Source organism: Trachemys scripta, chromosome 10, assembly GCF_013100865.1.
Source record: "Trachemys scripta elegans isolate TJP31775 chromosome 10, CAS_Tse_1.0, whole genome shotgun sequence".
In the NCBI taxonomy this organism is placed as follows: domain Eukaryota; kingdom Metazoa; phylum Chordata; order Testudines; family Emydidae; genus Trachemys; species Trachemys scripta.
In genome coordinates, this window is record NC_048307.1 from 17,532,282 (window position 1) to 17,550,159 (window position 17,878).

The 17,878-nt window shown below is 44.3% G+C and overlaps 1 protein-coding gene across 8 annotated transcripts in view; it reads left to right on the plus strand.

Moving 5' to 3' along the window:
- Window positions 1–17,878, plus strand: part of SYT17 (synaptotagmin 17) — a 75,900-nt gene that overhangs the window by 33,757 nt on the left and 24,265 nt on the right. For all 8 annotated transcript variants that reach the window (XM_034783402.1, XM_034783404.1, XM_034783409.1 and 5 more), the window contains 2 exons: window positions 8,704–8,824; window positions 9,631–9,786. In XM_034783402.1, the coding sequence (XP_034639293.1) occupies window positions 8,704–8,824; window positions 9,631–9,786 (277 nt within the window). The remainder of the gene's footprint in view (window positions 1–8,703; window positions 8,825–9,630; window positions 9,787–17,878) is intronic.

Consider the following 17,878-nt stretch of genomic DNA (forward strand, 5'->3'; position numbering starts at 1 on the left):
GGCTACATAAAAAGCACAAGCGAAGTCAGCACAAACTAACATTTCATACAGACAAAATGAGAAAGTAAGCAATTTTTCAGTAATAGTGTGCTGTGACACTTGTATTTTTATGTCTGATTTTGTAAGCAAGTAATTTTTAAGTGAGGTGAAACCTGGGGTCCGCAAGACAAATCAGACTCCTGAAAGGGGTACAGTAGCCTGGAAAGGTTGAGAACCACTGCTCTAATTAGACAGAGTGTCAGATGTCAATGCTCAGATTCAGCAGTGTGGACTTGTCTTGCAGAGTGTATAGCAGAGGCAGGAACTAAACCTTGAGAAGTTTTAACTCTTGCCAGGGTTTTTCTGGAGCAACTGATCCATTTGTAACATGGTTGTTAATTGGACTCCATGTGGAGCTATTGAGGACTGTGAATGACAGGTGACCAAACAACAAGAATAAAGTTAGCAAGCATGGTTCAGCATATGAACCTGATTAATGAACAATGGGTTGATAAATCTAAGGCACCAGGAGAGAAGTGCAAGGTTACAAACAAATTCAAAGAAAAATGTTCAGTGCTGAATTGTAGTCATCTGGTCCACCTCCCTGCATTGTAGCAGGATTTGGACTATCCAGCATTCGTATTCCTACAGCTGAGCTGAAAATATATAGCCAAGATCAGGTATAGTTCACTGCTGAAGTTAAATGCCTTTTCAAGTCCCTGAGTCATTGGTATGGTAGGCTATTCAGTGAACTGCATTCTGTTTTGAAAATGCTGTTTGTCATTCTGAAAAGCACATTACTGGCTGTGCTCAACAATGAGACAGTTAAGACTATTCCTTTTTGCCATTTTCCAGCAAACCCATCCTGATGTGGTCTTTGTGGGTTGGATTGCACATTACTTCCTTCAAGGCAATTAATGGAAACATGCAGTGTTTGGACATTGCTGACACTAAGCTGGAAAGCAGTGTGACACACAAAAAGGCCTCAAGGGAAATTTAGGCCGATGATGCCTGATCCCAAGCCCACTGAAGTTAATGGGAGTCTTTCTGTTCAATTCCATGGGCTTTGGATTGGACCATAACACACAGTAGTTTGTAATTCATCACCTTCCGTCTGAATATTGCATGCAAGACTATTAGTAAAATATAGACCCAGTTCTTCACGGGGGCTTTGCCCCATGAACAAGTCAGGCATGTGCAAAAGGGCACAACTGAAGATCAGGACCTTACATTATCTTTGTACTAACCAAATCCGGGATCATTCAGTAGGCAGCATTGTGCGTAGTTCACTATAGACCAAGTTTTAAAAAAAAATTTGAAAAGTGTTTTGGTTAGCCACACCCATTTAACACCTGCAAAACCTGCATTTGCCTAAATTTGTGTGGGTAGATGCCTGACTGCCTGATGTGTGTGCAAATCTGAGCTTTACACTCACACACCCATTTTGTGTGTGCACAAAATGAAGCAATGTTTAAAAAAGCTCAACTTTTGAATATACAAATTTAATTTTATTTAAAGCTTACCATGAATACATGGAGTCCCTACCCTGTCTTTGACAGAGCGCCAGGCCCTGTTCCATGCCCAAACTCACTGCCCTCTCCCTTCCACTTCCTGGGGTCTGACTATGCTGGTGACTCAAAAACAATAAAACCACATAAACTTCAGCATAAGGATAGCTATTCCTAGGAGTTCCGTTTGGGCCAATGAGATACTTTAAACTCCTGTAGATCCTGCTTGAAACTAAATGGGTCCACCTACCACCAGGACCCAGCAGTAATTCCCCTGAATCTTGGTGCAGATATTTAGTACCTGAGCCTAGGGTGACTTGAAGAGCCCTGCATTTCTGTACCGCAGTGGTTCTCAACCTGCAGGCCTCTTGCGGCCCAATCAGCACACAGCTGCAGCCCATGTGACATCCTCAGGGCCATAAGGGTAGTATATGTATTGTGTGGATGTGGCCCACATAACACAATGGTAAATAGGTGGAGAACCAATGCTGTACACAGTTTTAGTGTCTGCCCTCATCTTATATTTATGCTTTGATGGATATTTACAAAATGAATTGTTTGGTGGTGGTACTGATTGTTAGTTACGCTACTGAGAAAAGTTATAGGTATCTTACATTATGTAATACAGTTTTCCAATTTGTGTTTTCCAAACATACTGGAATTTGCAAAAGCTGAACTCTGCAATGAACCAGATTAAACAATGACTGCAAGTGACAAATAAGAATGGATACGTTACAAAAAACCCAAACCAATGTAGAGTTGCCAGGTGTCCAGTTTTTGAGCGGAATGCCCAAAAAGGGCAAAAAGGGACCCTGGTGGCTCTGGTCAGCACCGCTGACTGGGCTGTTAAAAGTCTGGTCAGCGGCGCAGTGGGGCTAAGACAGGCTCCCTCCCTGCCTGGCTCCACGTGGTTCCCAGAAGCAGTGGCACGTCCCCATTCTGGCTCCTACGTGTAGGGGCAGCCAGGGGGCTCTACATGCTGCCTCTGCCCCAAATGCTGGCTCTGCAGCTTCCATTGGTTGGGAACTGTGGTCAATGGGAGCTGCAGGGGCAATGCCTGCGGATGGGGCAGCGCGCAGAGCCTCTTGGCCGTGTCTCAACATAGGAGCTGGAGGGAGGACGTGCCGCTGCTTCTGGGAACTGCTTGAGGTAAGCGCCACTTGGAGCCTGCACCCCTGCCCCCACCTGTGCCCCAACCTCCTGCCCCAGCCTGCACCCCAAATCCCCACCCCAGAGCTCGCACCCCCAGCCAGAGCCCTCACACCTCTGCACTCCAACTCCCTGCCCCAGCCCGGTACCCCTCCCACATGCTGACCCCCCTCATTTCTGGCCCCACCATGGAACCCACACCCCCAGCCTAGAGCCTGTACCCCCTCCCATACCCCAACCCCCTGCCTCAGCCCAGAGCCCCCTCCCATACTCTGAACCCCTCGACTCCAGCCCGGAGCCCCCTCCTGTGCCCCAAATCCCCTATCCCTGGCCCTACCCCAGAGCCCGCACCACCAGCTGGAGCCCGCACCCCCTCCTGCACCTCAACCTCCTGAGCCAGCCCGATGAAAATGAGTGAGTGAAGGTGAGGAGAGCAAGTGACAGAGGGAGGGGGGATGGAGTGAGCAGGGGGTGGAACCTTAGAGAAGGGGCGGGGCTTTGGAGAAGGGGCAAGGCAGGGGCGGGGCAAGGATGTTTGGTTTTGTGTGAGTAGAAAGTTGGCAACCCTAAACCAATGGCATGTTATAACAATGTTAATAGGGATGGAAGAATACCTGATTCAGATTAAATTTGTACATGAAATCATTGGTAGTCACAGGATTCAGAATTATGCAGATGGTCTCATAGACAGTATGGATCTTTTACACCAGTGGTGGGCATCCTGCCGCCCAGGGGCCGCACACGGCCCGTCAGGGTAATCTGCTGGCAGGCCACAAGACAGTTTGTTTACATTTGCACGGCTGCCCACAGCTCCCAGTGGCTGCAGTTCTCTGTTCCTGGCCAATGGGAGCTGCGGGAAGTGGTGGCCAGCACGTCCCTGCAGCCCGCGCCACTTCCCGCAGCTCACATTGGCCGGGAAGGGCGAACCATGGCCACTGGGAGCTGCGGGCAGCCGTGCAAATGTAAACAAACTGTCTCGCGGCCCACCAGCGGATTATCCTGACGGGCCGCAGGTTGCCCACCACTGTTTTATACCCTACATGCCAACCTGTGACTGGTCTGCCAGGATTCAGAATCAGCCGTTCAGTAGGCTTTGTCCTGAGTGGCAACAGCCTGTTCTGTGGTGCAGTGATCGGATGAAGTGCAGTGATGTCTGGGAAATTTTTTCTGTCTGTGAGACTAATCCAGAACTGATTTCATAGAGTGTAAAGACCCACGTTGGGAGCGACCCAGTGTCAAGCTACTGTCTACATCAGCCACGTGTAAGCAAGTAGATAATCAGCTACCCTAAGGGTTGCTGTGGTACTAGGAAAGGGTTAGGGATCAGGATATTACAATTGCCTAGGTGCCCCACAAGCAATGATGACTTTTTGAGCAAGGGGCTAGACAGTATTTGTTGAAGCATGGATGGTGTGTTGCTCTCCAAAAGGAAGGCATCAACTATCCTTAATAATATGCCTAAGGCTTTTCTGCTAGCTTAAGTCAGCTATTAAGGGCTTGGGCTCATCTCACAGATGGTTGGCAGTAGTTCCCCGAGCACATGCACAATATCAATAAGAAACTGGCTGGGAAAAATCGTCTGGTAAAGACAGTACATTTCCACTAATTTTTCTAAACACCTCTATCATAACACCCACTCAGCTGCCTGCTCAATGCTGAGACTGGGCACAGTCGTGTGCTTAGGTAGGGTTTGGACCTACCCTTGGTGCAGAGTACAGTGTGTATATTTTCAGACTTAGATCTCTCGTGGGCAGTGCCTTCCTGACCAGAGGGAATTACCTGTGTAATGAAGATTCAGAATACAATGCTAGTCTCTTAGGGTATGTCTTCACTACCAGCTGGATCGGTGGGCAGCGATCGATCCAGCGGAGATCGATTTGTTGTGTCTAGTCTAGATGCGATAAATCGATCCCTGAGCTCTCTCCTGTCGACTCCTGTACTCCAGCGCCATGAGAGGTGCAAGCAGAGTCGATGGGGGAACGGCAGCAGTCGACTCACCGTGGTGAAGACACCGTAATAAGTCGATCTAAGTACGTCGACTTCAGCTACATTGTTCACGTGTAACTTAGATCGATCCCCCCCACACCCAGTGTAGACCAGGGCTTAGTATCACAGTTATGATGTGTAAATTCCTTAAGGCCGACAAGAGGAAGTGCATGGGTGGGGTGGGGCGGGGTGGGGGGCTTTCTTCATCTTTCTTTTAGGTAAAACAAGAATGAAGTTCACTGTGGGAAGAAATGGAGAATGGTGAATAGTTAATTTGGAGTGTGTGTGTGCTGCATCGATTTATATTGCCATCTATTGTAATCAGGATAAGGAAGTAATGATGAGGGTTCAGGATCAGGGCATCTGTTCAGGGAGACTCATTAAGTCTGATACTTTCCATCGCCTCAGATTTTAGGTTTGACTTATCCCCCTGTTTGATTTCTCTGACCTGCTTGGCCATCCCCAAGTTTATCTCCTTGACCTATGCAATGGGCAGGGTCTTCCCAGACTGACTGTCACTCAGCAACTCCAGTTGCCTAGCTAGGTCTGTTACGTGCAGCACACTCACCTTGCATAGCCCATTGACTGAACCAGGCTCTGTGACCGGAAACTCCCTTTTGTATTTCTTTGAGCATGGAGTCCAAGGTCAGAAGGGACCACTGTAATTACATAGCCTGACCTCCTGTGTAACACGGGGCATAGAACTTCCCCAAAATAATTCCTAGAGCAGATCTTTTTTTTAAAAAAAAAATCCAATCTTGATTTAAAAATTGCCAGTGATGGAGAATCCGTCACAACCCTTGGTAAATTGTTCCATTGGCTAATTACCCTTAGGGGTTAAAAATTTACACCTTTAATCCAGACTGAATTTGTCTGTCTTTGACTTCCAGCCATTGGATCTTATTATCCCTTTGTGTGCTAGATTGAAGAGCCCGTTATCAAATGTTTGTTTGTTTGCTTCCCATGTAAGTACCCATAGACTGTGATCGTCACCCCATAACCTTCTGTGTTAGGCTAAATAGATTGAACTCCTTGAGTCTGTCATTAAAAGGCACTAAAATTAATCATTTAAACATTCTTGTGGTTCTTCTCTAACCCTCTCCAACCTATCAACAGCCTTCTTCAGTGGTGGACACCAAAGAAATAGACACAGTATGCCAGCAGCAGTTAGCCAGTTACTGATCTGTTTCTTGTGTGCCATGTTAATTTTGTATGTTCTAGTTGTTTAATGAAAATGAGCAGTGCCAGGTCACGTAATGTTTTGTCTGCCTAAATCTTCCGCGTTAACCTTTTGTCCCTCACCCTAGTCATAAAGCAGGGCTGTGGGCATTGCCAGAAAATCCCTCTGCCATAGGCGCTGCTACCATAGTCTTCCTGTTGGTTGCTGCTCCAAATACTATTTCCCCCTCCCCCCCCAAAGGAGTTTATGCAGGTTTGAGAGGAGATGATGTCATCAACCCATCTTCTCCCTCCCAGGCCAGCCAGTCCCCCTCCCAGCTTTGACCCACAGACATACAGTGGACAGGTCACTGTGCAATCAGGGGGCTGAGGCAAATACTCCCACAACACCTGGCTTGTTTCCACTGTGGTCACTAACTCGGCTTGCGTTAGCAGAATGGAGAATGTGGGGTTAAATACACAGGAATTATTTTACTCACTACTGAAATATAGCCACCTCTAGGGTGGAACCAGACAATCATTTAATTAACCCACAGTGACGCTACACATCAATTTAGGACATAAAGTGGAAAAGAATGCCATATTCAATTCAGATCTGAAGCGCAGAGCTTTGCTCAATCTACCATGTGTTCACCTATGTACCAAATGCATCTCTGTCATGTAGTCCTGAAAAGTCAATAAGAACAATATAGAAGAAAAACTGCTGCAGGGGAATCTGGGTGGGCAGAATGTAATTACCAGAGTTGGGATTGGAACAGGATACCAGATTCAATGGCTCCTACTCATCTTGTGCCCTAGGATCTTTAATGAGGGAAGTAAAAAAAGGGCCTGTATTAAGAAGCAGCAGCCACCTCTGTGATGTCCTGCTGCAGGCCACAGGGGGATCAGAGTTTCCCAGCTGAGGATGGGGGAGGGTGGCAGGAAATGGAGGGTCCTTCCCAAACCTAGAAGGAATCCTGAGGCTTTATTTACTTCTGAAGAGAGCTCTCCTGCTCGAGTTTTGTTCTGAGTGTTATGGTTCATTTCAGCCCAAAATGCAGAGCCACACTCATCTGGAACTGCTACATTTTGCCTAGTTTCCCCCTGAAAAATGATTAACTGGCTAATTTCACTGGAATCTAAGCCCCAGTTTGTTCAGAGCCTGCCTGGGTTTACCTGAAACTTGACCTGGGTTTGTATACTTTGGTAAACTTGCCCCTAGTTTCAGGTTTGTGACAGACATTTACCACAATACTAATTGCTGTTGTCATTTGTGTCCACTTGTGGTTTATAACATCTCATGATGTGGGTGCCCTTGTCCTTTCTGTAGTGATTGTGGTACCATTGCATCTGAAGAAGTGAGGTTCTTACCCACGAAAGCTTATGCTCCCAATACTTCTGTTAGTCTCAAAGGTGCCACAGGACCCTCTGTTGCTTTTTACAGATTCAGACTAATATGGCTACCCCTCTGATACTTGTGGTACCATTGTTTCTCCTATTCCTTGCTGAGATGGTCCACACAGATCAGATCTGGACCTGGGTCTGAACTTCTCCAGTGCTTGGATGTGGGAGTTTTTGGGGTGGGCTCAGCTCTGGTGGTGAGAATAGAAAGATACTATGGTTATTGCAGGTATCGGAAAGGTGAATGTAAAACCAACAATGGTGCTCACTGGATATGTATTTCCATCACACTCATGCATCAGGAAGCTTCAAAGGCAGTGCATGTCAATCATTAGTATTTTAAGCCATCGCTTTTATGCAGCTTTTAGTAATATCAGCTCTCAGACACTTTTTCTTTTACTTGTTTCAATTAAGTCAACGAAAGGGGGATTAATGGATAAACAGCTATGCTTATATAAAGCTAAGGTCAGGACACAGTCTGCTGAATAGCAAGGACACAGGTAAGCCTGGCTCTCAGATAACTGCATGACATGCTGCAGTATCAGGGAATAAGGGCACAAGTTCGTTAAGTGAATGCCACCTCTGAATTTCCTCCCTATTGTCAGTTTATATCACAAAGGAAATGCTACTTAATCCTGTAGAGTCTGATTCTCTAAGCATTCCGTGCCCAGAATTTCCAGAGTTGTCAGTGGTAGTTCTGTTTTTCAAGATTGGGCCTGTATTTTGTATGTTAGCAGCAGATCAGTCATGTTCAATTATTAAGATTAGAACTAGACGGAAAAACTTCAAATGCAAGCAAGAAAAATTACAGCTCTTGAGATTCCTCCTCCTTGTGCATCCTGTTGAAACAGTTCTGACAGGGTGACAACCTGTTCCTGTCTTCTGCTCTCTCTATGCAGACGAGGGCCCTTCAGCTGCTAAACACCCCAGTGCAGTTTATTCACATTTGCTCTTCCCATCACCTTACTGTTCCACACATCATATTAGATACAGTTTCAGTTTCTCCTCCTCAGGTCTCTGCTGAGGAGAGAGCATTCTCTCTCCAGAGACTGGTTCTCATTCTCCCTCCTGCACTGCCTTCCTGTACTTTCTTATACCTCCTGGGTTAACGGGCCAATTTCCTCATTGCTCCTCCTCCAGACCCATTGTAATCCACTAATTAGGCCCTGGGGAGAATTAATTGGTGTTTAAGTGACCAGAGTGCTGGCTCAGCTCTTGGTTCCCAGCACTCTGTCACAGGGTCACTACAGAGTAATGATGGCAGTTTTAAAACGGAACCATGTTCAGTGATTGAAGTATAATATAGTGAAGCAAACCTATTAGCAGGGGATAGTATCCTTATTTTTACCTTATTCAGTGCAAGGCCCCAAGTGGTTCTTGAAGATGATGAAAATGGAATGTGACTTTAAATGTTTTTCTGCCATTTCAATCAATTAGGGGATCTGTTTTTGTTGGTTGAATTGCAGTTGTCTCTCTAGCTGACTTTGCAGTTGTATAATCTCATACTTCCTTTTCCCTGTAGAACGAAGTCGAGTTGGGAGAACTGCTGCTATCACTAAATTACCTTCCCAGTGCAGGACGACTGAACGTAGACATTATTCGAGCGAAACAACTTCTTCAGACAGATATGAGCCAAGGTTCAGGTAAAGGGCAGTGTATTTCTCAGATCACGCCTGCATGTTTGTGTGTGCTCTAAAGTTGTCCTGTATAGTTAGGCTGCCATTTTTGATTCCACTTAAGTGATTTGGACACTCGGTTCCACTAAAATTAATGCATGGCTTTGAATAGCTCTAATATATGTTTTTAAAAAATATATATATAAATCAAACATTGAGAGTCCAAGTCTACTGGTTGAAGCATAAGATTGGGAACCAGGAATTTCCAAATGCTGTCCCTGCCTCTGCTTTTGTGGTTTAGGATTATTTCTCAATGTTCGTGCTGTGCTTTGCAGACACAAAGTGTTGTGTGCGTGTTAAATATAAAGGCGGTTTAATTCTGCAAAACTTGTTATGCTGTGTGATTTTTGACAGTGTCTACTCACCCCTCACCTGCTTTACCTGAGTATGGGGAAAGGTCGATTTCATCATTCTAGCAGCTGGTGATTTTCTCTCTCCCTCACGATATATTTCCCTGACTCCCTACTTCAGCTGCTGCTGTTGTCAGACTATTGACGTGTGTCAGTGAGACCAACATACCTGGCTTCTGTCAAGGTCGCCATTCGTTGCACTCCATGCAGAATCAACAGAAACATTCTGAATTTTGCTGCCTGAGACTCGTACATCTTCACTGCAAGTCACCTGGTACCTTGACAGTCCAGATCCTGCCCAAGTGCTCTTTTCCTGCACCGTGCCGCTCCACACTCTGGTCCCAACTGTGCAGAATCTTTCTGAGACAGAAACATGGACTGGCTGCAACTGTAAAGCTGGAATTGTGTTTGTGTTTCTTTCAGATCCCTTTGTGAAAATTCAGCTGGTTCATGGATTAAAATTAGCCAAAACCAAGAAAACCTCTTGCATGAAGGGTACAATAGATCCTTTCTACAACGAGTCCTTCAGTTTCAAGGTTCCACAAGAAGAACTGGAAAATGCCAGCTTAGTATTTACAGGTAAAAGCATTCTTGCTATTGAATTGATGCTATCTTGGCTGTCTCAGAGGTAAACAAATCAGCTGCACCATGCATGCACTTTAGCCTACTCAGTATCTTCCTCTTTTTCAGCAAGCTAACGTTTATGGGACAATCAGCTCTGTCATTTCTAGAGGAGCTTAATTAGCATCACGCTTCTCTGCACAGAAGCTTTCCTGGTGTTGTCACCTGTAGTATGGAACTGTCTAGGAACTCACCTTGTCAGTTTCATTCTTAATTGGTGCTACTGGGAAAGGATTTCCACTGAGGAGAGAGGCAGGCTAATTAAACTGGGTCCTGAAGTGCTTCATGGAGAAGTCAGAGGAATGAGAGACAGGTGGAAAGAAGTATCTGATGATCAGCCTAGGACTTAAAACAATACTCATTTTGGGACTCAACATAATTTTTACTTTGAGGATTGTGCACATGTCTTGTGCTAGCCCATTGTACCGCTGTGATATAAATTGATTTGTTTATGCCTGTATTTTTAAAGGGACACTATTAAGGTACTGAGCTTCCAAAGTAAGTGCTGAGATTTATTGTTGACTGTTTGGATTTTGTAACACTCTGAAAAGAGATTGATAACAAATGTCCAGGCGTTTTGGTGGGGTTTTATTCGCATTCTTGAATTTGGGTATTTTCTTACTTCAGTTATGGAAACAGGCAATGGAAATTGACACACAGAAAAGTTTCTCAGAGCAGGGTTAGATAACATAGTGGTAAAAATGACTGCTCCTGGTCTATGCTGTGGCTTACATGGTTGATAGCACTGGAAAAGATGCATTATTGCGGAAAAACATTTAAGAAGTTTCTAGGGGCAGACACAGGGTAACTGGAAACTGAAGCCTTCTTAGTAGTTGCACAGTACATGCAGCACAAGTAGTGGCAGTGCAGGCTTCCATGCGCTACCTTTCAAAGTGTCTTAACCCAGACCTGAAGCATCTGCTTTTATGGGTTTTCTATTGTAGCAAAAGGAATGAAGAAGGTAGTTTGTATTTTCCTGCCTCTTCAACCCTTGGCTTGTTGGCTGAGACTTCCAGCAAAGGGTATGTCTAGACTTCAAAAAAACACCCCCACCTGGCCTGTGTCAGCTGCCGCAGGCTTGGGCTGCGGGGCTATGAAATGGTAATGTAGATGTCTGGGCTTGGGCTATAGCCTGAGCCCTGGGACCCCACAATGGGGCCTCCTGCCTGAGCCTGGATGTCTACATTGCAATTTTATAGCTCCACAGGCCCAAGTCAGCTGATACGGTGCCTGTTGTGATGATTTTATGGTATGGACGTCTGTTCATTGAGAATCGGGCAGAGACCACTAGCTCATCTCAGTGGACCACTGAACTGCCATTGGATGGTGGGAATTTTGGCCTCTGCTGACCTTAGTCAGATTTGAACTAGTAACCTAGAAGTGAAAGGCTGTATAGCTCACTATTCATCTACTGAGCAGTCCACTCTCCCAATTGTTTTCAGTAGTAGGGGTTTGAATGATATTTCTGTGGGCAAACAAGTTGTAGAAAAGAACAGAGTTGTATAAAGACCATTTCTGTTGTTCATATTTTAATACATGCTTTCATTACTAGGAGGAGAAAATATCAAATTCAAGAATACAAAAAAAAGTTGTTTTGAATTGTATTTTAACTTTCATTTCCACTTTTAAATGCCATGCTCAGAAACATTAAAAACCAAATTCTGCTCTCATCTGCGCCAGTGCAGTTTCACTGGGGTAACCAAGAGCAAAATTCATCCCCAAGCATTCTCTGTGTTAACTTGATTTTGTGAATGGTGGCAATGCCTTTGCTAAAAATTATAATGCAAATAGGATTCAGTCCCAGTTGTTACATTGGGCTAGATGGTAGCATTCATGCCACTGTGGTGCAGAGGGCAGTGTGGAGCCAAACGGTCCCTGGAGGAGCACTATCTCTCCCAGTGCTGTATAGGGGGTGCATTTTGCCCCAGACGTTGGGATGCAGTTGATTGCTCCCTCCGTGGCCATGAGTCCATCTGCTCTTCACCCCACTTGCCCCCTTTTTGGCATTGTGGTCTCTGGGAGGAGCAGGAGTGAACAGGCCCTAGAACTGAGGGAGAACAGGGGCTGCCACTGTGGACAGCCTCTTCTGCAGCCTTGTAGAGACCCTGAAACTTGATGTGCCCCAGTCCTGCAACCAAGCAAGGGCCATGAGCGGAGTTTATGCTCCTGTGAATTAAAGGAAAAGAGAGAAGGATTTTTTTTTCTTTTTTTGTAATGTTCCGACAATGTTTCTGAGCCATTCAAAAGAGAATCTGCACCCAAAAGACAATATTATTGTAAAACTCTATATTTCTTACATGGCAGAAACGGCTGTCAAGTCAGTATAAACAGCTGAAATTCAATCCATTAGCTTGTTTCCAAACATTTCATAACAAAAGTGATGCTGATCAGCATTTTAAATCTTGCCCTTCATGCACAGAAATTTCCACAGCAAAAAGGCTATATTTAAGCATGACTTTACATGCACGCCATCTTGAATGTTCCCTTTCATGTGTAATGATGAATTTGTTCCTGGAATCTTCAGCCAGGTGATCTCTTTCTGCAGGAGTGAAATACTCCGGTGCTTACCTACAAAATACCGGCTCCCTATAATCAGGAACAAGGAATAAAATACAACACAATTCATTAGAACAAATGAAGTTGGTATTAGATGGTTGGATGGCTGACCTTTTATTATGGATATTTTTTTTTAAATGAGTCAATCAGAAGCTAACTGATTCATAAAAATAAACTATCACATGTTGTTACGTAGCAGTAAGATTTAACTGATAATATTTGAAATGATCACATCACAGGGTTGTTTGTACCAGAGGGCACAAAATATTCATTGTTGAAATCACGGACCTGTGATTATCTACTGCATCATCAAAACACAGTGTCATGGAGTACACAGTACTTGGCGAGATCGATAGGGTCAGATTCTGATAACCTTCCTCATGTTGAGTAATATATCACTCTGAGTAGCCCTGCTGCTGGTGATATTGCAGTAATGCCTACAGGTTCCAGCCACGATCAGGGCCCCAGTGTGCTATACGAACCAATGGTGAGAGACGGCATCTTCCCTGCAGAGCTTACAGTCTATAGATGAGACAGACAAAGGGTGGAAGGGGAAGCAGAGATACAGAGGGTGAACTGATTTGCCCAAGATTACACCACAGGTCCGTTACGAAACCAGTATTAGAACCTGCTCTCATCCCCTAGCCACAAGACTACGCTGCCTTTCCATTGTCCTACTCCGTGCTAGCAAGGGGTATCAAAACCTATTCTGAAGAGTGGTGAAGAAGGAATCCTATATGGCCACATAGAAGCAAGTGGAGAACAGATATCCGAAGCAATATCATGGAAATAACCTAGTCCAGTGGACTTGGTGATGGTAAGGGCTCTGGGCCAAATTCTTTGCTGGTGTAAACTGGCAAAACTCCATTGACGTCAATGCAGTTGCATTCGTTTAAACCAGTAGAAAATTTAGCCCAATTTCATGTTATGTCAATGTGTGCTTTTAAATAAATAAAGGTAAGCAGCTGTGACTACTCCAAGGGTGGCTGCATTTCTCTGTTGGGTGAGTGTTTCCTACATTGCCTTCCCTGGATCACTGGGGTATTGTGTGGCTTAATTGGTTCATGCTTGCGAAGTGCTTTGAGATCCTCAAGTGGAAGATGATCTAGAAGTGCAGATTATCATTATCGGAGCTGAATTTCTGTCTGAAAATGAGAGGAGCGGAACCCAAATCCTTTGGTTATTTTGCATGTATGCACAACAGGAACTAAAGCCACCTCCTTTTTTTCTTTTAGGTCTTGCTTGCTCTAGCATCCCTTAAGTCAGTTAATTAAATTTGCTGATGAGAAAAGAGCCAATTAAAAAGGAAAGTAATCATGCTGCGAAGGGTGGCTAGTGATACCATGAAGGTATGTAGATCTGTAAAAGCACCCAGGCCAGCCAGTAGCTAGATCATCTTCAATAATTTAAAATAAACCATGTCAGTGGCTTCAGGTATTGGACGAGTTCCATAGCTGTCTTAAGCTGGCATCGTTTCATTGAATTCAGTGGAGCAACGCCAGCTTATGCCAGCTGAGGATCCTGGCACTCTCTGTGTAGTTGGTGATAAATTCAGAAGTGACACACTAGTTGATTTTGGATACGCCTATACTCGAGCTGGGAGGTGTAATGGATGTCCCACTGCTAGGTTTGATTGAGTTAGCCCGCTAAAATTAGCAGCATAGCTGCAGCTGTGTGGGTGGCAGGAGAGGCTAGCCCCCACAATACACTCCCATCTGAAACCCTAGGTATGTACTTGAGGTGGCTAGCCTCTCCCACCCCCCAGGCAGCCAGGGATATACTTCTGTCTCTAGTGTGCTGGCTTGCTCAGTGCTAGCGCAGATATATCCGCCCAAACTGGAAATTACAACTCCAGCTCCAGTGCAGATATAGCCTTAGAGCAATAAGACTTTTGTGTATATTTTTCTTGTGTCCATTTATTTAAACTGCATAGTTTTCAGTGTACTATGGTGGGACGTGCATACAGTTCCCATTACTTTTAATGAGAGTTGAGTGTGCAACATTGCACAGACAACGCCGACAAATGAATGTCTCTTTCCCTTTATGCAAGTCTCATTTCTGCAAATTCCCCCTCCACACGTATACCCCACCCCCCCCCCCCCACCTATCATATGACTCTCTCTAGCTTTGGATTGAAAATATGAATTGTAGCCATCCTGTTTAAGCACAGCATTGGATCTACCTATACATAGATGAACCATGAGTTTGAACCTTAGTATGGTTGACTTACAACATAGCACCCTATTTCTGATTGACTGTTATATGCCAGGTTGAGACATCGCCATGGACAGCCGTCCATCAGTGTAGCCCATGCTCCCATTGAGGAAGCTACAGATGCTAATGAAGATGAATTTTATCAGCAGCTAGCAGCTGTGACGCAATCTGTTCCACTGCACGACGAACTTATTGTACTCGTAAATATGAACGCCGCACCAAGTTGTCCCAGAAATGGCTTCAAAACTATTCTTGGGCCATTTTCCTCTGGAACAATAAATGACAACTCTGTGAGATTACTCTTCTTTTGTGCTTTTCTTAGCATTACCAACACTGGCAGTTGGTTCAGGCACTTAGATATCTGTCAGGAAACCTGGATATTCAACGATGGGTGGATGAGGGAGAAACTGGACCACATATTGATCAGAATCGTTGCATAGTAAGGTCATACTGGGTCTACAGAGGTGCATAAGCCCTGGCAAATGCTCACCATTATCACTTTGTTGCTAAAATGCCAGTTACTCCTCTATTTTAACATAAAAGTGTGCTCCTCATGAGACATAAAGCACAAGGTATCTGTGAAAATTCAGCACTTGCTAATCTGTCTCAGTGGAAAAACAAATTAGACACACTTGGCACTCTCCTGGATGACGTAGAATTAGCTTGGACAGTCATAGGCACAATCATCTGAACAGCAGTAGATGCCATCCCAGAACTGAAATGCTACAAGCGACGCCTCCAGCTGTACAGTGGGACGTTTCAAATATTGCAAAAGAAATAGACAGCACCATGATGACACTGATCAGAAATGTTTACAAGGTATTTTTCAAGCATGAGCAACAGTGACTCCTGAAGCTTATTTTGAGAACTTGACAAAAGAGTCAGAAGAAGGAAGGAGACCTAATAAATTTCAGCAGCCATTCAAAGCTATACAGTCACTTCGATCCAAAAATGAACTTTTTGCGGGATCTTTGCTGACAAACAAGGCTGAGGGTAAAACATGCTTTATCCAAGAAGTTCTGCAAACTTTTGTAAATGTACCTACATTGGAAGAGGTTCACTCTAAAGAAACTGCGAAGCTGGCATGCTGCTGGACCTGACAGCATAATGCCTGAATTTCTCAGGTGTGCCATAGAGCCTATAACTGTACCATTACACCAACTTTTTGTCTGGGCTTGGACTCCTGGGAAGTTACTAGCGGAGTGGAAGGAAGGGATCATTATCCTGCTCTATAAAGGGGGAACAGCCTCCACATTGAATGTGGTAACTGTAGGTCAATTAACTCTGCCCTCTGTTCTTGGAAAAGTCTTCACATGTCCTACTCACCTTGGGCTTCGCTGCCAAGCAATCCACAGTGGATGCTATATTTGCTCTTCATCTTTTATCTGAGATCCATCGTGAATTTAGCTGCCCTTTGACAGTAGCATACACAGACCTAAAGGTAACCCAGTAGTGCAGATAAATTGAGCTCTGTGTAGCTCATGGTGTTGGGTGTTTTTGAGTAAGACCTTAAAAGCTGAGATCCTATTTGCTCCTTGTAAATATTATATATCCCATGATGTAAATCCTTGGCATTTACAAGCCAAAATATTCCTCCTCCTGCTTCTGTGAAATGTGTTGTGTATTGGTCGTCTGTCTGCTACACTGCCTCCACCCTTTCAGTGGTTGGTGAAATGATTTTCATAAGAATATACAGTTATATGTTATGTGCGCCACTGGAGACATTTTGTGCCTAATTTTCAGAGGTGATAAGGAATGGGAGAAGGAAGGGGTCCCAGATCCACAAAGGTATTGGGGCTCCTAACTTCCATTGATTTCAATTTCAGTTCAGTTGGAGCCTAAATACCTTTGTGGATCTGGGCCTGTGTGTCTGGAGGCCTTCATTTTTGGGTGCTGCATTTGAAAGTCAATCAAAACTTCTAAAAGTGCTTTATAAAGTGCTTTGGGTTAAAAGGTGCTATATGCATAGCAGCTGTTGATATGACTAATACATTCCACTACCCTTAAATATTCGTATAACTAAAAGATAGCATGTCAATAGCTAGTGGAGAATTTTTTTATTTTATTTTGGTGCCTCAAACCTACTGACTAGGAGGTGTGCATTTGTATGCAAAGTGTGGTAGAAATGCACTGTGTTTTTATTCTCTTAGCCTTTTGTGCACTTGATAGACAGCCCCCAGTGCTATCAGCTGGTTAATTCCGCACAGACCATGGATTGGCTCTATGCAGACAAACACAGCAGCTATTAAAGAATAGTACGTGTTAATTGTCATGTGTCTCTTACTAAAGGAAAGATGGAATTTGGCGTGGACACCAGAATTATAGGCAGTTAATTTCAAGTTGAGCCATGGGATCATTGCCTACCAAGTACACAAGCAAGCAAAAAGGGAGTTTTAAACCCTAGAGATTAATACCTCCAGGTGCACTTGTGGATGCCAGTGTTGGGGATGTAAAGATACCTACTCACCTCAGTCAAGAGCGACGCTGGAACTTGCCGGGCTATGCTTTTTAATCTGAGTTTTGATCATTTTCCAAAAGACACTTCATTATAAAGTGGAAAGAAACTTCTTAGAATCCAAGAAATGTGGTCGTTCATGTCTGTAAGCTAGTTAATAAGTATTAATGTTGTTAATATTAATAATATTTGCATTGTCCAGATGGCCCCCAAAGCACTAGTCCCTCCCAGGCAAATGGCCTGTTAGTAACTCATTAACATCTTTTCTTCACTTACCTGATATAAAACAATAATCTTTTAATAACTTCAGTAAGGGAATATATGCAACCATGTGATCCTATTGCTGTCACACTTCTCTTCTTCCTCTGACACATCCATGTTGTGCCTATTTAGATTGTAAACGATTGGAGCAAGAAATGTCTTCTTTATGGCTGTACAACACGGAGCCCAGTGGAGCCCTGCTTCTGACTGAGGCATCAGAACACTGTTATAATGTAAATAATAGCTAGTAATTGCATTGTGCTAGGCACTGTGCAAGCACAGCGAGAAACAGAAACATGGGCCCTGCCCCAAGGAGTTTACATTCTAAACATGAGTCTGTGTAACAAACAACAGGAGGTGAAGTGGGGAGATTGCTCTTAAAATGGAGGCATAGCAGGAATCCTCTTGCTGCACCCTAAAATGTAAAATACAGCAGAGCGCTCTTAAAGGGATGTGCTGTAAAGGGGGGGGGGGGGGGGGGGAGCTTGTGCCATTTTTGCTTTTCGGCACTGTATAATTGCGGATTGTAGGATCTGGCTATAACTTTTGATATGTCTATATGAC